The sequence below is a fragment of the Phoenix dactylifera genome, chromosome 1, assembly GCF_009389715.1.
Source record: "Phoenix dactylifera cultivar Barhee BC4 chromosome 1, palm_55x_up_171113_PBpolish2nd_filt_p, whole genome shotgun sequence".
Taxonomy (NCBI): Eukaryota; Viridiplantae; Streptophyta; class Magnoliopsida; order Arecales; family Arecaceae; genus Phoenix; species Phoenix dactylifera.
Window position 1 is genome coordinate 15,857,354 of NC_052392.1, and position 21,496 is coordinate 15,878,849.

At 44.2% G+C, this 21,496-nt stretch overlaps 1 protein-coding gene across 1 annotated transcript; it reads left to right on the forward strand.

Moving 5' to 3' along the window:
- The first annotated feature begins 1,826 nt into the window (after positions 1-1,826).
- On the forward strand, positions 1,827-20,333 carry LOC103705370 (SURP and G-patch domain-containing protein 1-like protein). The gene is made up of 9 exons (XM_039127903.1): positions 1,827-2,905; positions 5,486-5,611; positions 15,443-15,549; positions 15,699-15,842; positions 18,562-18,696; positions 18,979-19,158; positions 19,594-19,772; positions 19,860-19,913; positions 20,082-20,333. Exons 1-8 carry the CDS (start codon positions 2,502-2,504, stop codon positions 19,884-19,886), a joined length of 1,302 nt encoding a protein of 433 aa, XP_038983831.1. The 5' UTR covers positions 1,827-2,501; the 3' UTR covers positions 19,887-19,913; positions 20,082-20,333.
- Positions 20,334-21,496: the final 1,163 nt, after the last annotated feature.

A 21,496-nucleotide genomic window follows, 5' to 3' on the forward strand; every position in this document is an offset into this window, starting at 1 on the left:
AAAGGCCCCATATAAAACGGGATCAGGGGCTGGCTACGAGTCTTCCCCCTTGATGGAAGAGAGGTGGAGAGTTTCCTGACCTGCGGAGGGGCAATAGTTTTGTTTTGGGTGGGGAGAGAGAGAGAGAGGAGGGATTTGGTTGGCTTGATAGACGCCTGAAGTCACTCTTATCTTTCATCCCTTCTCTTTTTTGGTTTTGGTCTTGGTTTTCCCTCCCTCACATTACTCCTGAACCAGCTGGGCCATCCGGAAGAAAGATAGGGGGATTGGAGATGGACTTCTTGGAGGGTGGAGATTCTTTTAGTTTTCTCCTCTCGGTTTCTTCTCCCCTCTTGGGTGGTAGAGAGAGAAAAGGAGGGAGGGGGTTGAATGGCTGCCGTGCTGCGATGTTGCAGTTGCTGCTTGGGTACTCACTTGAAGGGGAGATGGTGGGACGGGACTTTTATTGATTAGATGGAGTGAATTTCCCATAATGACCCTACTTTCTCTTATAGTGACCTTTTTCTATCCGGCTCTTGCTTGACATGGTAAACAGTATTGCTAGGCATTATCTCAGTTATTTAATCAATTTCATGGCCCTTTATTTAGAGTAATTACTTTTATGTGCTTCCATTTAAAAATTATATTAAATTGAAAATGCTTCTTTTCTATCTTGGTTAGATTCATATATCTTTATTGAAATAATATACTTAATAGCTATCTATTTTCATATATTTTTTTAAATATTTTATATTTATTAAAAAAATTATTATTAAAAAAAAGGCCTCGTTCGTTGGATTCGCCTTAGGCCCCGGAATGTATTGGGCCGCCCCTGTTCTGAACCTCAACAATTTTTGAAACATCATTTCTTTCATCTCTTTTCACTGTCAGAAATTGTTTTGTTTCGACATTTCATCCTCATATTTAATTAAATTGAGGCAGCAGATGTATACGTACTGCATGCATGTTTGCTCTTGTAATCTTGTACTTGTTAATGATCATCTCCCTTCCTCTCTTTCTCACCTTTCAGGCCGAAATAAAAGACCCTTAGACTGTTAATCAGGTAAATGATGGAGTTCAAAATTGTTCAATGGGTCACTTCCGGCTTGCAATTTGCTTGACCTATTGAATTGTCAGGTTGTATCTTATTAGGTGTCTGAATTTTCCAATCAGTATAAAGTATAAAGATTATAATGTAAGAAAATTTTACTTCAAAAATATAAAGATGGCATGTGCTATTCGATATGTAACTTAGAGACATTTTGGTCATTCACTTCTATATATTCTGTAAGATGTCCAAATCGAGAAACAAACTGCAGGAACCTACCAGCGACAAAATAATACAGAATCTATTCAGAAACTTATAATTTTTTTTCCTGCATATATATTTCATGTAGAGACTAGACTACTCACAAGCTGCATATATGAAATTAATGATTGGGAATAAGCAATTGCCGACTTAGCACTCATTTTTTGATTATAAAAACTGAAGAATTTTCAGTCATTGCATGAAATTAGTAACTTTGAAAAATAACTGATATATCATTTTACATAGCGTTTAAATTAAAATTAATTTTCGCCAACATACTTTCAGTTTTGGATCTCTATATAAAATTATATTAATAACTCAAAAAAATGCTAGGTAAGCTAAAAAATAACTATGGACCTTTAACTAATTTTTCTCTAAAGGAATTTCATAGCGAGCGCAGCCATATGCGTTTTTAACGCGAACAGCTCAGGGACCTATGGGTAATAAAATATTTCGCTAGGGATGAAAATGATTTTTCCGTCTACCGTGCGGCGGTACGGGGCTTTGTATCGTCGTCATCGGGTCGCCAATAAAACACCACCCTCGACCCTTCGTCTTCTAGTTCCCTCTAATTCCTATTAACCTCCCTTGGTCCTCACCCCCTCTTCTCTCTCTGTGTCTCTGCGAGGCATCCCAAGATTCCATCAGAGGATCGAATCCTGTGGCTCGGCTTCCTTGAAATCTAGGGTTTTCTCGATTCTCCTCTTCCCCTTCTGTCTCAATTATTCTTCTAAGTCGACGACTCTCGGAGATCCGAGGTATGCGAAAATAGGATCTTGACGAAATTATTCATTCGATCTTTTACGATTTTGCTGTTTTTCTCTAGACTCTCAATCTAAGGTTTCGGGATTATTACGAGAACGACTTCTGCTCTTTTTTGAATAGGGAGCGGATTGGGGTTTCTACGTTGTTGATTTTTCGAGTAAAATTCGATTTTATTATCGCCCTTCAATTGGGGTCTGATCGGGTTTTTTTTTTCTTTTCAATTGGGGCCTGATCGGGTTTTTTCTTTCCTTGGTATGGATTGGGTTTGTTAGTTACCAAGGTGGTTAGAGTTTTGTTGTTTGTTTTATTATTTCTTGATTGACCGAGAGAGCTAGGGTTTTTATTTTTTGCTTCATTAGTGCTCTTCTAATCCGTTCTTAAAGAATGCAGCTTATTTTCATTCCCAAATATAGCTTATTTCTATTGTCTGCACCACGAGAAACCGACCATGGAGAAAGGAGTTGGATCTGACCTCTTTGTAAACGATGGTTCTTTTATGGAAAAGTTTAAGCAACTCCAGCAAGAAAAGCAAGAAAACGCGGAAGCTGAGAAGCCTAAATCTAGTACTCCGGCTGGCTCTTCTGTTTTTGTGAAGCCAGCCGTTTTAGGGAACAAGAGGACATTGGATATGAAGACGAAGACCAACCCTCCTGTATCTGGTGGAAAGTTTGCCTTCAGCTTGAAACAGAAGTCCAAGATTGCGGTGGCCCCTGTAAAATTTGTTGCTGATGAAGAGGAGGAAGGAGAGGATGTAGAGGCTGGATCTAATGACGAGCCAGCAAAGCGGCAGAAATTCAGTCAAGAGGATGCCTCTAAGCCATCATCACATCAGGGGGATGTTGGTAATTGCTCGTTTTCCTGTCTGGTATATGCTGCAATTGTGGGTTAGGAAAGCCTTAATATTTTTAGACTATTGCTATTTTCCAGTAATTGCTGGTTGGTAAGGAAATATTAGAATATTTTGCTTAGTCCCATTCTTAAATGGAAGCTGATTCACAAAACATGCCTAGACATTAGAAGAGATATGGGAACTTTTGGACAGAAACTATGAAACTTGTTCTTTTATTTATATTCAATTTGATGAAAATTTTTTTCTCATTACTTTCTATTTTTGCATGCCTGCATGCATGAGCTTATGAATGTAAATGGTTGAATTGGCTGATTCATAAAGTTTTTGCTATTACTTTTTTGTTTTTCTTTTCGGGGGGATGGTTGGATTAAGTCTTGTCAAATATTTCTTTTCCTGTAAATGGTTCTGCTTCAATTGGCATATTATAATTTATATTGTTTTATTTATTGACTCTTTGTGGGTATGATGTTATACGTAAATATGCATTGCAAGCTTGTTCATCTCTCTCTCTCTCTCTCTGTATCTATCTCTGTCTCTCTCTCTCACTCTCACTCTCACTCTCTGTGAACCTGAGATGACCTTTAAGTGGATTTTGTGGGGGGCTGACCTTTAAAGTTAACTATTTCAGAAAGTTCGTATAGGAGACTAGGCCAGTGCTCTATCCTTTTTATATATGATGGTTTTTATATAACATTTTCTTGGATATTAGTTATGACTGTTTTCATTATTTTTAATAGCCATTCATGTTGAGTGATGCATGGCATTGCTGTGAGAATTTCTTCAGAAATATTCTTAAATGTTTGCGCTAAAATCAAATTGAATAACTTATTCCTGTGAAAATTAATTCTCTGTTTACATTTCTATCAGATTATTTGTTACATTGATGATTAACATCCATCATTTTCAGCTGTAATACCTCAGAATTCGGTGCCTTCATAGTTTTTTGCAACTGAATATATTTTTCATTGCATGAGTTATAGGCCTGCAGTATTTTCTTTGAGAAATTGGAGGTGATTTTGTATAGGAGCCAGCATTACCGTTTTCTCCCATCAAATTAACCATTTTTCTTAGGCTTTAACAAATCTTGAAGTCACCTACTGGCATTTGTCTACGAGAGAAAGCAGAAATGTTTTAGTATACTGACTGAAAAGCACTGGAAAGTGCACAGGAGGCCAACTTTCCTGTTCTACCTCTTCATTCTTTTCCTTCTCAAGTTTAGTAAGCGCTCTTCAAACTTCAGATTGTTAGTGTAATTAAGACACCCTTTAGTCTACCACCAGGGTTGTATGTTTCTCATGATGATCCACTAAGAATGGATGGTGTGCTGAAAAATTTGCAAGATCCTTAATCCTACTAGGTTTTGTCTTCCATGTTACCAAATTCAGATGACTCTTTCTTACATAATTCAGCAATGTTGCTGATTTTATCCTAACCTTACTATTTAGGTTCATATCTTGTATATTTTCTAGAAGAAACCAAAATGTCTGATTTTTATTGAAAATGCGAGGGAGCAGCTCTGACAAAGAAGGTGGAACCGTTTCGAACCGCCCGATTCAGGGCACACGGACAATTTCGGCAATGAAATCGAGAAGCCGATGGAGGGGGAGAGAGAAGGAAAGAGAAGAAAAGAGAGAGAGAGAGGAGCGAGGGAGAGGGAGGATGGTGGATGGCTGGTGGAGGGCCGTGGAGTCGCACATAGGGGTGGAGGAGGGGCTTCGTCTCTAGTTTTCCTATTTTGTTCAAAACAAGGATCTCGGAGGGGGGAGGGGCCCTTTTTTAATTTTGAAAATTTTAAGTGAAGTTGGCTACCCTCTTGTCGACTTTATTTTTTATTTTAAAAAAATTAAGTGAAGTTGGCAAGAAAGTTGCCAACTTCACGTAAAATTTTTAAAATTAAAAAAGGGCCCCTTTTCAGAATGCGGAGCACCTCCTCCGCCTCTTTGCACGACTCTGTGGCCCTCCGCCGGACGTCCGCCACCCTCCTCTCTCCCTCCCTTCCTCTCCCTCTCCCTCCCTCCTCCTCTTTTCCCCCCTCCAGTTGTCCCTCTCCCCTGCCTCTATGCGTGTCAGGTTGCGCTCTATTGGTCTTCTCCCTCTCTCTCCCTTCCTCCCTCCCTCTCTTTTCCTCTATCTTGTTCTCCCTCCCCCGTCGCCCACCCCCCCCCCCCCCCCCCCCCCCGCCCCACCCTCTCTATTGTGTAGGTATAGGCCTGGCATGGACCGACACAGGAGCATATGAATTGTTGCTGAGCAACCGGTCCGGACCTTCCGGTACTGGCACTACAATCCTTGCTTTGATGCTTGACATGTTCACATGCATATTACTACATTTTTCGGCATCACGACTTGCACTCCTTGCTCCATTGCACTAGAGGAGTTTTTATCACATGTAAGATGTGTGCCAGGCTTTCTTGAAGGTTCTTGTCTCATGAATGCAGCTTGTATCTTAAATATCTATCGACCTTGGTGGAAAGAGATGCTGATTGAAAGAATTGGAAAAATATGGCACGCCTGCTACAACAGTAATTTGCATTTCTTTGTTCATTCTCCTGGTATTAATGAGTTCTTTAAGTGATATGCAGCACCATCTCCCCAAGTGATCCTGCAGTGAGGAAAGTTGCTGACAAATTGGCAAGTTTTGTCGCAAAAAATGGTAGGCAGTTTGAGCACATCACGTGTCAAAGAAATCCTGGAGATACTCCTTTCAAGTATGTATGCTTTCTTACTATGTCTATGCAGATATAAATTGTTTTGCTATAAAGCATGTTTGTGCAGCAGATCTGATGTCTCTACATGGTAGATTTTTAACTCTGTTGTTATAGAATGCTGCTTTCAAATTAATGCGTGTATATTTTGCTATTAGTAATGCATTATATATGATCGATATTCAGCTTCAATGTAAATTATTAATTTGGTTTCTAAAGAAGGAACAGTCACAGACTCGCAGTATTCCCTGTTGCATCTCATTCTGTAAAGATGTGGACTCAAATAGAGTGGATAAAGGTCCTTTATTTTTATTCATTTGCTGTTCCTTTTATCTGTTTGATTTGTTGTAAGTGGGCTGAGTGGGAACTGACTTCGCTGAGGGGACTTTGGCTCCTTACCAGCTGAAGTCACTGCTGGTCCTTGAGCTCAATTTCATTTGGAGTGGGAATTCAGCCACTTCATGGTAACCAATGCCCCCAAAGTAACTTCAAGGTGCTCACTCACGAGCAACCGAACATGCCTTTATGCTAACTCATGGATGCATGTCTGTCTGTCTCGGAGGAGTGGAATAAAATTTGCCATGTTGATACAATGTTAACCAAAGGATTTAACGATAGTGCAAGTTTTTTAGTGTAAAGCTTGTTCTGATAGCTAGGAAATGAGTAAATTTGAGTAGGCAATACAAAATAAAGTGACGGGAATTGGTTGAGATGGTACGGAGAAAAATAATCAAATAATTACCAACTTCAGTAGTGCATGAGCATTTCTTACACAAGAGTCCCTATCTGGTAAGGTTTTGAATATAAACTTGTATATAATGAGTTTCATGTTTTGATAGCTTGATAGTTAGTTGTAAAATATTCTCAAACTTTATTGGGCCACTGGTAAACCACTCAGCACTGGTAATGTATCTTTACTAGCATAAGTTAATACAACACCTTATAACTGTACTTGAGTCGTTATTCTAGATTGCAGAGAAAGGGTAACCATATAAAGGTTTGTGCTTTCATAAATTGGTCTCTCTATTTTCTATTTTTAAGATTTGTTTGAGAATTATCTATCAATGTTATTTTTTTGTCGGCAACACGAATCAAGAGAGTGGCATGCCAAGCTAGTATACTGTTTGGCATCATTCTAGCATCAGGCTGGCAACATGACCAATACAATGCTTGATACCTGTATCGCAATGTATGCAAAAATGACGGGAGGAGGGCATCATAAGAGATGGATTTGTTTGGAAAAGACTTAATTATTGGATAATTTAGTTAACATGATTTGGTAGAATAAAATCCTTGTCAAGAATGAATAGTGATAAAGAAATGTTGAGTCTGACTTAAATATACAACAAGCTTTATTTTGTAGTTTTGCATGGGTGAACCTTATTGTGACACATTATTTTGGAAGTTGGAGAACTTTGGAAATTTGATATGTGATTTGGGGTTGGAATTTGAGTACATGCAATGGTGTCATTTTTAGTTACTTCAGAATTTTGAGGACTTGATGTTCTATTCCTCTGCTCCTGTTTGGTTTAGTGAGACTGGGTTAAGTGGAACAACTTTGGGGCAGAAATGAAGGGCAAATTGGAATAATAAACAGATCCTGGCATTTTAGCAGAATCGTTGTATTCAAGTTTATCAATGCCAAGTGGAGTTAATAAGGAAAAGTCAGATGTGAGTTTTTCTGAAATCCTCCTGTTGCTGCTCCTTTTGCCTCCTTTATAGTGGAGGAAAGATTGTTACTTAGCAGGGTGAGCTGGCATTAACTGGTTTAATTTGTTTGTTCTGTATTATTCTCAAAATAAGGAGGGACTTGAGAGTATATAATGTAAAGAACTTGCATTTTCTTTTTCTATTATAACTTGAATTGTGCATCCCAGTGAAATAAGCTTTCCCTATTGATTATGATATCACATGTATTTAGGAGAACAGGAAGATGAGATTCTTACAGATTAAATAAAAAAAATACATAGTGCCACATGATATCCGATTCCCCTAGGGGTCTTGATTTCATGATGATGGTGCTTATTTACCAAAAAACATGTGCTAGTTTTGATCTGCTCAGGGATGGAGCCAAGATTTTTCCTGAGGGACAATAACAAGTAAACAAAGTCTAAACAAGGCAAAACTTTATTGATTACAAAATGTATTATATATTGAATTTGTGCATTACATTCATAAAAGAAGCTTTATCAAACATTACATTATTTTTTAGATTTGAGCATTTAGATAACAAAAATTGTAGTTTCTAAATATCATATCCCAGTTATGATGAAACATTTTTGATATGTTGATGTGTGTACAGGAAGTTGAATTTTTCATCCAACAAAGGCAAGTGAAATTAAGTGAAATTGAGCTAGAAGAATAGATAAAAGGGTGCATTAAGAGAATAATTTTAAAAGATGATGAGCATGACATAGCCATTCTTGATGAGAAGATATACTCCCCACTGACCCGCCGCGTCCATGGTACCACTTGATTCTATATGTAACATAGCCTCTCTATCCCCCCCCCCCCAAAAAAAAAAAAAAAAAAACTCTCCCCCCTCTTCTTTGTGAAGACTAATCTATGTAAAATCTAGACTAGTCGTTATACCTTTCTTTCCTACAGCTAGATTCGACAAGAATATAAGAATATTAGGTTTTTCCGGTCTTTTCTTCTTTCTAAAGAACCAGCGATTTGAGACGTATAAACTATTCCACTTTAAGGCATGCCTCGACCCCTCCCACATGACGGGCCTTGATGTCGATAAAGTCGAGCTGGTCATCGATCAGGGTAGTCAATTTGTTCCTTATTTACTGCCATGTCGCCACCTCTCTGCTCTCTCTTTCTTATTAGTGGGTGCAAACCCTCTTCTCCTCTCTTCCTTTCTAATAGCCATGCCAATTCTCTCCCTTATTTAATTTCCCATCTTAACTACCACAAAATATTTCAATCTTTCCATACTCTGTCTCTCTGTACTCTCTTTGCCTCTTTCCTTTATATTCAAGGAAGCTGATAAAAGAGCCCTAATTGCTGAAGAAGTGGACTTGAACATGATACGTTGGTGACATGCTACTTGATGATAATCACAAAGAGGGGCCATACTCATGAACTTTTAAGAGATTGTTCCAAGCCTGGGGAGCTGTCCTTGGGTATGCCTTTTTCATAGAATTCAAACATCTTTGTAAAGATGATATGTCGGTGTTGCTGGAAATTGGACCCGGGGGCAATCTTCGGTCGAGGGAGAGGGAGCTGCGGGTCACCACGGCGGGGCGGCGACCAGTCGGCGGGCGGCGTCCTTCGTCTGGGGTGGCCGGAGAGAGGGAGCTGGGGGTCCTCACGGCGGGACAGCGATCCGTCAGCGGGCGGCATCCTCCGTCTGGGTGCCTGCAGACAAACCGGTGGCCGGGTTTTCCGGCGCCGGCCCTCCGACGCTCAAGTCAGGGAGGGGGCAGATAGTGTAAGGAGGAGATGAACAGTACTTGTAAGGCGCGGAATTTTCCAACCCCCTCCTGAGAGGCCAAGGCTCCCTTTTATAGGTGGGGGTCGGTTTACCTGTGATGTAACAGGGCGAGGCCATAGTACGGCTCGGCATGTGGCTCAGGTCGGCGCACGGTCAGGCGAATCATTGTACTGATGTCGGCGGTGAGGGCGTCGTACGACCCGAACCAGTACGCTACCAGGCGAATCATTGCATTGGTGTCGGAAGTATGGCCGAGATCAGAGACTTATCATGGTTGACCAGACTCTGCTGGGCTAACTTGCCGTGGAGAGCCGAGGATCCGTAGATGTCAGGAGCCATGCGCATTAATGGTGGAGTAAGCCGGAGATCCACATTAATTGTAGAGTAAGCTGGAGATCCGCATTAATGGTGGAGTAAGCCGGAGATCCGCATTAATTGTAGAGTGAACCGGAGGGTTACAGCGGCCATGCGCAATAAATGCTGAAGCAGTGGCAGGGTATGGTCCTCAGTTGGACCTCAGAGGAGTACGGCCGTAGTAGGTGGCTGGCAAGGGTAGACCTTGAGCATCAAGATTTTTCTAGGTCGGACGTCTTGAGGTCGGACGTTCCGAGGTCGGACGCCGACTTCGGCTGTTCAGGGTCGGCGATCGTGCGGCTTCTTGGGGGCATTTGTGTCACTTGGGGGGAAAAATCTTATTCCCCCAACACTACCCCCCGACTTCCGAGTTCGAGCGGCTTGCGGGCTCGGACGTGGGAAGTAAAGTCTATCATTAAAGTTGGGGGGCGAATCTCGTCCGCGCCCTCATGTTTCTCGGAGTGTTTATGGCGAGACCCGCGCCCTTGGGCGTTTCGAGGTTGCTTTATTCAGCGAACTTATGGTGGAGCTCGTGTCTTTACGTTTCTCGGAGCGGGTGTAACGGGGGTGGCGTCTCTTGGATCGCCAAGATCGCTTTGTGCGGCGGACTCATGATGAGGGTCCTTTGTAGGGAGCGCGGACTAATAGTCGAATTATCGCCGAAGGTTTTCATAGTTATTGCTCTCGGACTCTGCCGAGATTTCAGTGAATAAGGCTGGAATCTCTGAAGATCGCCTTAGTATCTGTGTTCGGCTGGTGCACTTGCGGCCGGGACCGCTTTCTCAGCTAGACATCGGAGTCTATGTATGGGGGCCGAGTTGGGCCCCAACTTACGAAGACTTTGCTCAAGTTGAGACTTGACGAGTGGAGACTTGTCGAACGGAGCATGCATAATGTAATTAGGAGATCGGTCTTAAGCCGACCCATTGGAGTAGCCCGACTTTGGGGCGAGATAGGACTCCAACGTTAGATGATTAGCGGTATGTAGATAAAATTTGACAAGGAGGGCATCGAGTTGGATGTACCTCTTGCATTCTCGGAGTTGTGTTTCACATGGCGGAGTAGGTTGCTTCCCTTTCTCGTCGTCCTCCGGAGTCATTTTGACTTGTAAGGGGGCTCGGGCTTCTCACGGACCCGACGACACCCACCGAAGTTGAGAGGATCTGGGGAGGCTTTATTGATCTACAGTTCTTTTCGAGGTCGAGGGAGCTTGGGACCTTCTGGTCGGACCTCGGGGCGCCCCAACCTTAGTTGAGGAGTCTTGTGTCAGGTCGGCGGGCCTGTGGGCGCTCTACCGAAGTAGGGTGCGCGCTAGTTCAATGGCAGAGCTCTGCTTCAGAAAGTATTGTCCGCTTCGGAGATCGGGGATCGTCGACCGCTCCCGGGGCTCCACTTTGTGGCGCCCCGGGTGGAACCACCCTTTCCACCCCTCACGGCTTCGTCCCGAGGTCGAGGGAGTTTGGAACTCAGCGGTCGACCCTCGGGGCATCCCGACCTTAGTCGAGGGATCGTTCGTCAGGTCGGTGGGTCTGGGCACGCTCTACCGACCTGCGACGCTTCCCGAGGTCGAGGGAGTCTGGTTCTCTACGGGTTCTCTACGGTCGACCCTCGGGGCATCCCGACCTTAGTCGAGGGATCCTTGCGTCAAGCCGATGTTTCATCGTCCTGCGATACTTCTCGAGGTCGAGGGAGTTTGGGACTCTACGGTCGAGTCTCGAGGCATCCCGATTTTGGCCGGAGAATCTGAGGATCACAGACGGCCCAACATTAGAAGAGAATTACAGTCATCAAGATAAGAGAATTATTTGCAGAAAAGGAACTGAGCCCATTGTCCTGATTGTCTTGAACCCCTAGGGGTTTTACTGGTAGTACATTCGTAGATTCTCGGAGTTCCAGCTTTGCGGGATCAGGGTCCCCTCTAGGGACTTTAATTTATACGCCCCTGGTCGTTGCACCCGGGCGATTTGATACGGTCCTTCCCAATTTGGGGCGAGCTTTCCTTGCTCGGTCGGTTGAGAAGCCTCGGCTCTCCTGAGGACGAGGTCCCCTACTTTGAAGAGCTTGGGCTTGACTCTGGAGTTGTAGTATTGGGCCGTTCGCTGTTGGTATCTTGCCATGCGGACCCGGGCGACCTCTCGTGTCTCTTCGACGAGGTCCAAGTTGCTCCTGAGCTGGGAGGAATTGGTGTCGGGGTCATAATGCTTCACCCTTGGAGAAGGCAGGCCGATCTCCAACGGGATGACGGCCTCAGTGCCGTATGCTAGGTTGAAGGGGGTCTCTCCCGTGGGCAGTCGGAACGTGGTCCGGTACGCCCAAAGGACATTGTACAAGTCCTCGACCCACTGTCCTTTGGACCGGTCAAGCCTAGCCTTGAGTCCCTGCAAAATAGTGCGGTTAGTTACCTCAGTTTTCCCGTTTGTCTGGGGGTGAGCAACCGAGGTGAAGCGGTGATCAATGCCGAGCTCGGAGCAAAATTTCCTGAAATGGACATTGTCAAATTGTCGACCATTGTCGGATATAAGGATACGGGGTAGTCCGAATCTGCAGATTATGGACTTCCACACGAAGTCCCGCATCTTTTGCTCGGTGATCCGGGCGACGGGTTCGGCCTCGACCCATTTGGTGGAGTAGTCGATGGAGACGACCAGGAACTTTCTTTGTCCGGAGGCTTGGGGAAAGGGCCCCAGGATGTCGATCCCCCATTGGGCAAATGGCCAGGGGGCGATGATAGAAGTCAGCAGGGCCGAAGGTCGGCGCTGGATATTGGCGTTTCGCTGGCACCGATCGCATTTCCGGACGAAATCCGTCGCATCCTTCTGGAGTGTGGGCCAGTAATATCCTTGCCGCAGGATCTTATGGGCCAGTGCCCGACTCCCCATGTGATTTCCGCAGATCCCTTCATGGACCTCTCGGAGGGCAAAGTCCGCCTCGGAGGGGCGGAGGCATCTGAGAAGGGGAGAAGTGAATGATCGACGATAAAGTCTATTCTCGTACAGGACATACCGGGGGGCTTGGCGCTTGATTCGGCGAGCCTCCGTCTCGTCATGAGGTAAGGTCCCGTCTTGGAGGTAGCGGACGAGCCCATCGATCCAGCTTGGCTCGGAGTCGATGCACATGGTGGGCTCGGGTTCCTCCGTGCTGGGGATCTGGAGATACTCGAGCGTTGTTCCCTTGGGAAGCTCGCTCATGCGGGAGGTTGCCAATTTGGATAGCTGGTCTGCCCTGAAGTTTTTCGCCCTGGGAATGTACTGAATATTGAAAGAATTCAGGGCAGACGTAAGTTCCCGCACCTTTTGGAGATACTTTTGCATGGATGGCTCTTTAGCTTCAAAGTCTCCTTGGATCTGGTTCACTACCAGCTGGGAGTCGCTGAAGGCCGTCAGGTCTTCCACTTTCAGTTCTTTCGCCAGCTTGAGCCCGGCGATGAGGGCCTCATACTCGGCCTCGTTGTTCGAAGCCGGGAACTCGAGGCGCAAGGCTTGCTCGGCCACCACTCCGTCTGGACTGGTGAGGATGAGTCCGGCTCCACCTGAGGCATTTTGAACCTTGCGGGAACCGGCTCATCCTCGATCCGGCAGGAGAAGGGGGACTTGGTAGTGAACTCAAAGTCTCCCTCCTGCCTCGCCTTCTTACTGTGGAGCGCTGCAATTTGGCGCTCCAAGTGCTCAACCTTTCTGTCGAGCTCCCCCACCCGCGGGATTGTCGCCGCGGTTTACGCCGGCTCACGGCGGTCCGGGGCTGACTCAGCCTCAGAAGGCTGGAGTCTTCTGTTGAGATCCTCCCCCGGTAGCTCTCTCTGGGGGGAAGTCCGTTCTTCGTTATTGGCTCTGGAGGAGCCATGTAGATTCTGGCCGGGGAGAACCGGGCCGTTGGGAAGAAATTCCGGCGGGACCTGGGCCTGCGGGGGAAGCGTTGGTAAAGCTTCCTCGCGTCGCAGGCCCTGAACGGCGGCGGCCAGGGCCTGGACTTACTGTACTAAGGCGTTGAACTGTTCCGGCTGGACCTGAGGAACTGGGTCAGCCGGAGTTGGAGAATTCTGGACAGAGCGTCCAGGACTTTGCGGGGGACGCCGGGAGACGTTGGAGGCTCCCTTACTTCTCAACTTCATGACTGCTACTCGGTCCCTTCCTCTAGCGCCAACTGTTGCTGGAAATTGGACCCGGGGGCAATCTTCGGTCGAGGGAGAGGGAGCTGCGGGTCACCACGGCGGGGCGGCGACCAGTCGGCGGGCGGCGTCCTTCGTCTGGGGTGGCTGGAGAGAGGGAGCTGGGGGTCCTCACGGCGGGACAGCGATCCGTCAGCGGGCGGTGTCCTCCGTCTGGGTGCCTGCAGACAAACCGGTGGCCGGGTTTTCCGGCGCCGGCCCTCCGACGCTCAAGTCAGGGAGGGGGCAGATAGTGTAAGGAGGAGATGAACAGTACTTGTAAGGCGCGGAATTTCCCAACCCCCTCCTGAGAGGCCAAGGCTCCCTTTTGTAGGTGGGGGTCGGTTTACCTGTGATGTAACAGGGCGAGGCCATAGTACGGCTCGGCATGTGGCTCGGGTCGGCGCACGGTCAGGCGAATCATTGTACTGATGTCGGCGGTGAGGGCGTCGTACGACCCGAACCAGTACGCTACCAGGCGAATCATTGCATTGGTGTCGGAGGTATGGCCGAGATCAGAGACTTATCATGGTTGACCAGACTCTGCTGGGCTAACTTGCCGTGGAGAGCCAAGGATCCGTAGATGTCAGGAGCCATGCGCATTAATGGTGGAGTAAGCCGGAGATCCACATTAATTGTAGAGTAAGCCGGAGATCCGCATTAATGGTGGAGTAAGCCGGAGATCCGCATTAATTGTAGAGTGAACCGGAGGGTTACAGCGGCCATGCGCAATAAATGCTGAAGCAGTGGCAGGGTATGGTCCTCAGTTGGACCTCAGAGGAGTACGGCCGTAGTAGGTGGCTGGCAAGGGTAGACCTTGAGCATCAAGATTTTCCTAGGTCGGACGTCTTGAGGTCGGACGTTCCGAGGTCGGACGCCGACTTCGGCTGTTCAGGGTCGGCGATCGTGCGGCTTCTTGGGGGCATTTGTGTCACTTGGGGGAAAAAATCTTATTCCCCCAACAGTCGGCATTTGCATTTTCTCCAGATTTGCAAGTTAAACTGAAAGGATTTGGGCTTCATATGCAATATGATAAGAGTGACTGTGGGAATAGATTCTAGGCTTACAATGTGCTTGATCAGCTGAAATTGTGCCTTGACAAGTTCAGGGCACTCTAAAGAAGAAAATGTTAAGTTATAGAGGGCTAAACAGATTTGAAATGCTGTGGGAGAATAGTTTAAATTTATGTAGCATATAGAGGTTTGACTTCAGGTGTTTTTTTGGCAAAATACTGATCGTGAACAGAAGGAAGAAGCTTTGCGTTTAAATCCTGAAAATGTGTTATATTGTAGCAAACCTTAAATGAATTGGTAGAAAGTGCCATTGGATAATCTGATGACATGATTATTCAGGATCTACTCATTATTGAGAACTTGCTGCAAATGCCTCACCTTCGACACGATTCCACATAAAAATACTATCTTATCACTTCCATGCCCATTGATTAATGCTTATTCGTGTATATGGACACAAGCAAGGATGTATCCTAGTCCTATATATCTGAAGCAGCACATGATGTGGGTCCTTTTTTCAGGAGGAGCCAGTTGTGGATAAAAGTTGGATTTGGGGTTGCCTTACCTGTTTTACAGTAGTTCTAAGAGCACTTGTTCTTGCACAACAATTGGATTTGGGGCTGCCCTGCCTGATTCTATGATAGTTATATGGACGGTTTCTGCATAACTTAGTTTTCTTAAGAGTTTCTTCATTTGCCTTTTTATGCTATTTTTAGACCTACAGATTGACCAAATCTTTGATAGTAGACCATTTGAATGAACATGATCTTTAGGGGCCTAGACATTGTGTGTAAGATAGTTTTTCACATACTCTGGAATATGGATTTTCATTTTTTATCTAGTATATTAATGATTTTTTATTGACATTTTGTGCTTTGCAGATTTTTGTTTGATTCAAGCTGTCCAGATTATAAATACTACGAGTATCGGCTTCTTGAGGAGGAAAAGGCACTTGCGCTGTCAAAGGATTCTCAGGCATCACAAGCTGGTTAGTAATAGCACATGCCTGACTCCATCTTTTCCAAATTCTGAGTAGCTTATTCGATTTGAAGACAGAAGAAAGGAATTTTCTGGCCTGAATGCAATCTGATATATTTAGGTGGTAATTTCAAAGTTATAACCTTCTCTTTCTGACAGCTAATGCAAGTGCTTCAACTTCTAGAACATCAAGTGGTTCTCAAAGGAGCAACTCCCAACAACATTCTAATTACCAAACTCCTGCTTTGGCGTTATATGGGACTTATGAGGAGCCTGCATCTGCAGGAAGAGCCTCCACTAATGGTATGCCCCTTCACTTTCTATTATTTAATTAACTGTTTCAATTGACATCCTCGAGTAAATCTATTTACGTTAATGATTTCACTTTGAGCTAGTTGTAATGTAATTTTCATGAATTAGCTGCCTCTGGATTTGGCATTTTCCTTGCAAGTTTAATGTTGGTGGCATTTTTAGAGGCACTTATAGAAGTGTTCTTGCTCTGTGATGTCCCCAACGCTTATTGATTGAACAACATCAAAGCCAATACCTTTCTTCTGTTTGACTGTTTGCCTTGTTGGCATGTGCTGGTAGAGATAGAGAGGTGCTTGCATAATCATTTTTTTGTTATCGGTATTCATGACCATTGGAGAGTCATTTTTTTTCTTTTGCAAAATTAAATAATAGGTTGATTTTTCTTTGTGAGATTAAACATAATAGGTATTTCTTAGCAAGGATGTTGTTTGACATTTTTTTTGTTGCATGATTATAAAATCGCATCACGACTAGCTGTCTCGCCACAAGATCTAGACTTCCATATTTGTTTCTTTATTACATCATTCCCTGTTGATGATTTTATACCATTTGTTGAAACAAAAGATAATTGAAATTTGCAACATGTAATGCTCTCGGAAAGTTTTGATCTTTCCTTTGACCAAAATGACTCATCATAATCTTTGTAAGTTGCACCAAACTTGGATCAGGTTGAAGTTTTGGGAATCCGGAATTGGACAGTAATATTTTCATGGCTAACCATGAAGAAGACCTCTTTTTTTAATATATATATATATATATATATATATATATATATATATATGTTGATTTCTAGTGAACGCGGATCTGAGATCCTGGAGGACAGAAGTTGTGATTACAGTAGCAGGGTGAGCATGCTTTGTCTTTTTCGTTTAGATGCTGGCATCTTTTTCTTTTTCTGATATTTAATTTGTAGTCGAGTTTTACTCAGTTTTTACTCTATTGTTATGTGGTTTTTGCACATGAGGATAAATTTCTGGATTTGTAGTTCTGCCATGCTCAGGTTTTTGATGATTGTTAGTGTTGTCAAAATCCAAAGGTTTGATGGAAGGATAAAATTGAACTATTTGATACAATAATGAAGTTAGGGGAGGTTTGGATAATTTTTGCCATGTTCCCATGCAGCCACAATATGGCTTGTCATATGCCGTAGGCATGGCTCTTTTTGATTTGCTTGATTCAGGGTCTATGGCACCTTTCTCTTGTGCTTGTTGATGAAGGAACAAGAGGAGAGCAATCTAGGGCATGCCTGCTTTTCTGCATTCAACACCTCCTCCTAAAGCCATGGCAATGGTTGTAATGCTTTCTAATGCCTAATTACTTCTTGAGGGGTCAAGGGTGGCAGGAACATGTATTCGAGTGTCTTGTGCGGTTTTGGGGATGTGGCAACTAGTGATAGAGAGAGAGGGCGGTGATTGCCATTCTGATAGGATAGGCGAGGTCAAAAAAGGATATGGCCAAAAGGTCTGCCCAATATAGATCCAAACCAAAAATGTGGTAGCAGTGTATGCCGAACCGGCCCATACCGGCCGGTACGGGCCGGTACAAACCAGTCCGGCCAGCTACCGGTACGGCGGAGCCGTGGAAACCGGTACAGGCCGGTTTCTTGCCGGAGACGAAGAAGACGAGGAGAAAAAGAGAGAGCGCGGGGAAGAGAGGGAGGGAGCCCACCTTCGGCCGCCATCGGAGAGCCGCGGAGGGGCGTCGGAGGCCGGTGGGGGGCGGCGGAGGCCGGCGGGGGGTGGCGGAGCCCGCGGGGGCGCTGTGGAGCCCGCGCTCTCTCTGGTTCTCTTCTTCTTCCCCGGTTCCGGCGGGGAAGAGCTTCCCGGTTCGTACCGCCCGGAGCACGGTATGAACCGGCCCGTACCGGTCCGGTAGGCAACTGGTACGCCTACCGGATCCGGTACGGCGGACCTTGTATGGTAGTTAACATGGACCCAAACAAAATATAGCCCCAAAAATCTGTTGCTTAGATGTAGTCTAAATATGTTAAAGTCTGCATGAATAACTTTAAGACTCAAAATGGTTTTAAAGAACTTCAGTATGTCTACATATAGAGAGAGTAAAGCGATTGTGTGGGCACAATTGTGAGGTTGGTCTTGATCGGACGATAGGGGCCCAACACTGACGATCCATGCTGTTAGATGTGATGTACTATCAGAAAATCATGTGTTCTGGAGATCTCTAGCCTACGCATCTAGCGGTCAAAAAACATGCTTTGTTTCATGTTATTTGAACTAACATTTTTTGACAACTCGATACATAAGCTGGGAGTTTCTATCAGATGATAATTGGTTTGTAAGTACTGCTATGGGACACTTGACGGTCATGTTCCATTTTCAGGTGACACGGGTCCTCAGATTTGAGATAGGGTGGGGAGCCAACAACCTTTTCCCTGTATTCCACAAAAACAAATCATACTCATTAATAATTCTAGTTTCAAAAAATGAACTCTGCGCTCATTATGCAGGTTAAGCTATATGCAGCTTTTCTTACTCTTCCCTGAGATGGATGTGGAAGTTGTAGTGACTGATTGACCTAATCTTGTTGAATTATATAGTTTTAGAAACTAAATAACTTCTCCAATTGGTTGCGATATGTGGATCAGAATAAAAATTGCTAGAATAATGTATGCTATGATTGTTTGAACAAGTTCAACCTTCCTTCATGTTGTCTCCCGAATACAAATTGGAATGGATGCATTCTCTTGCAGGTGATTCCAGTGGACCTTCAGGTGCAGATCCTATAGCAATGATGGAATATTACATGAAGAAAGCTGCACAAGAAGAACAAAAGAGGCAACCTAAGCAGTCAAAAGATGAAATGCCACCACCTGCCTCTCTACAAGGTCTTACTTTCTCACTATTTTTTTTTTATATTCTATCTGTTATGTTTCTATTAAGTGATCGAAGGGTTGCATGGTATCAAAAGGACTAAGTTGGTGGAGTTCGAAACTTAAAATCCTACGATAAAGCTACCTCCAGTTCTTGTCCTTTTTCTGATTTAGGACTCGCTGAAAGTACTTTGTGATGACTATATTATATAATTCACAAATAGCTGCGAGCAAAGGGCGCTGATATTACTTAGAGCTTTTGAGGCTTCTATTTTTCTTTTCTTTGTGGTTTTGCAGCTCCTGTCAAGAAGGGCCATCACATGGGTGACTACATTCCACCGGAAGAGCTGGAGAAGTTTCTAGCTGCTTGCAATGATGCTGCTGCACAGAAAGCAGCTAGAGAGGCTGCAGAGAAGGCTAAAATCCAGGCTGACAATATTGGACACAAGCTTTTATCTAAAATGGGCTGGAAGGAAGGTAATATCAATGAATGCCTTTTTAGCTTCAAATGATTGCTGAATAAATTTTGCCTTTCCACTCGTGGAGGCTAGAGCTGGAAAGACTGGCTGCTTTTGTCTCTCTCAGTGAAGCCTAATCTACTTCCAAGATTACCTTGGGTGATAGACCTCACCTTATGGTGACAATCTCTTGTATGGAATCATCCATGTCTTTGCAAAACTGCAGTTGATTAATCACTTTTCTTTTGCTGAGATATGCTCTACTCAAAATTACAATGTTCCCTGCTGAGATTGATGATAGCTTCTTGTACTCAAGAAAGTTCTTGTGCATCATTTTTCCCCTGCTGGAAGCTGATCGAACTGTCTCCTCATTTTTGACAGTAAACTGACATCTTATGGATCATCATATTGTATGACAATTTTTTGTTGGATATAACCTATGTTTTACTTGCAGGGGAGGGGCTTGGCAGTGATAAGAGCGGCCGTGCAGATCCTGTGATGGCAGGAAATGTCAAGTTGGATAACTTGGGTGTTGGTGCACATCAACCTGGTGAGGTCACACCAGAGGATGACATCTATGAGCAGTACAAGAAGCGGATGATGCTTGGTTACCGTTATAGGCCAAACCCACTGGTAAATCTCCGTTTCATTTCAATCACCTGTGACAACCATTAAACATATGCGATGCAATATCTGACCTTCTGGTCTATTCTTATGCAGAACAATCCCCGGAAAGCATATTACTAAGGAGAACACCTGTGGCCTGGTCAAGCTGTAAGTCAGCCATCCGTTGTGTGCTTTTAAAGTTGGCCTCTATTAATGGAGTGATAATTATGAACTTTCATGATAGAATCCGATGGAAAAAAATATTTAAATATGAGGCAACATTCTCAAACTGTATGTATATTACTAATCTCTTCTAGTGGATTTGGTCTTTGACAGGTTTGTGATTCGATGCTTGATCTTTTCATCTTGCAGAAAAAATTGTGGGTTTGTGATTCCAATATTCGTTGTAAGAAAATTAGGAGTTAGAGGATTGTTCAGATATTGTGATTAGTCAGAGTATATGTTGTGTACCGAGCATGCAGTGGTTTTGAACTAGCAGAAAGGGGAAAACATATAACTCATTTAATCTTATTTGTTTCGTCTTCGTTTCCTCAAATTTGACATGTTTCAGTGTGCATAAGTTCAAAATTGTTATTTTTTTTGAAGTCCTTTAAATTATTTTCATCTATTTTGCTATCAGGGAGGAATGCTTGTTTGTAAGAATTTTAAGCTCGGTCCTAGAGTCTTTTTTATTTTTTTTTATTTTTACTACGACGGGTAATTCATACAACATGTGTATGGATACACCCAATAAAGTTAGAAAACAAAATATCATAGAGTTTTTGAGGCAGCTCCCCATTTTCTGTCCATACAGTGCTGCCGGCATGGTTGGCCACATAGGTGGCCATCTAGTCCACAACTTCATTGGCTTTTCTAAACATATGCTTAGTCTGGGCAATACTAGCATCTTTCATCATCATTCAGATATCATAAAGCAATGGATGGTCATCGGTAGCGACTCTTGGACTTTCCTAAATCTAACTGATGACTGTGGTTGAGTCACTTTCTAAAATGACTTAATTAGTTGATAGCGTGCATGCTGAAGATTCGTCCAAGGCTGCAAGGTAAAGGAGAGACTGCTTTTGTTCAACTAAAGTATGATTGTAATAAGGAGTTAACTCATGAATTATTCAGTGCCCCCCATGTGAGAAGATTTACTTTCTTCATGCTGTTATAAATTAGGGGATGGTCAGGTCAGATGGTGTCGTACTGCAATAGAGAGAAAAAAAAAGGGTGGGAATTTCAGATTTGTCCACCGATTTTCTGCAACTGCTTCGCCTAGTGGATGCTACGTGTAGATGGATCATCGCCCGCGCGCGCCCCCATCAGCCCTCGTCTTATCTTTGCATGGAAGCGTGAAGCTAATGTTTCATGTTTGTGTAGCTCTTATCCTATGGTAAATGCAATACGTACAGAGACAAAACTTTTGCCCCCATCAGATGTAACTAGGATAATTTCCAAAAGCAGCCCTTTATCATTGGAATCAGGTCTTATCGGCGTTTCTTAAAAATAATCAGAAAACATTTTGTAAAGAACAGTTTGATCCAAAGTCGGCAAAGGCCGGGCCAGCGGTGAATGCAAGAGTCGAGGCGTCTTTTGGGGCCCCGCAGAGCTCTGACTTTGCTCCGGTGGAGAGCCTCCCTTCCTCTGCGGCTAGGACGCAGATCATAAGTCTAAGGTGCGACGGATCAAGGCAGTGCTCGAGAGTGGTCCGCGGAGCTCAGAAGTGGTGAGCCAGTCTCGGTTAGATG

Excerpts from the sequence above, each read along its gene's own strand:
- LOC103705370 (XM_039127903.1), top strand. The coding sequence starts at position 2,502 with ATGGAGAAAGGAGTTGGATCTGACCTCTTTGTAAACGATGGTTCTTTT. Across the intron at positions 15,550-15,698 it reads TTCTCAGGCATCACAAGCTG|CTAATGCAAGTGCTTCAACT; the intron begins GTTAGTAATAGC and ends TCTTTCTGACAG. Across the intron at positions 18,697-18,978 it reads ACCACCTGCCTCTCTACAAG|CTCCTGTCAAGAAGGGCCAT; the intron begins GTCTTACTTTCT and ends GTGGTTTTGCAG.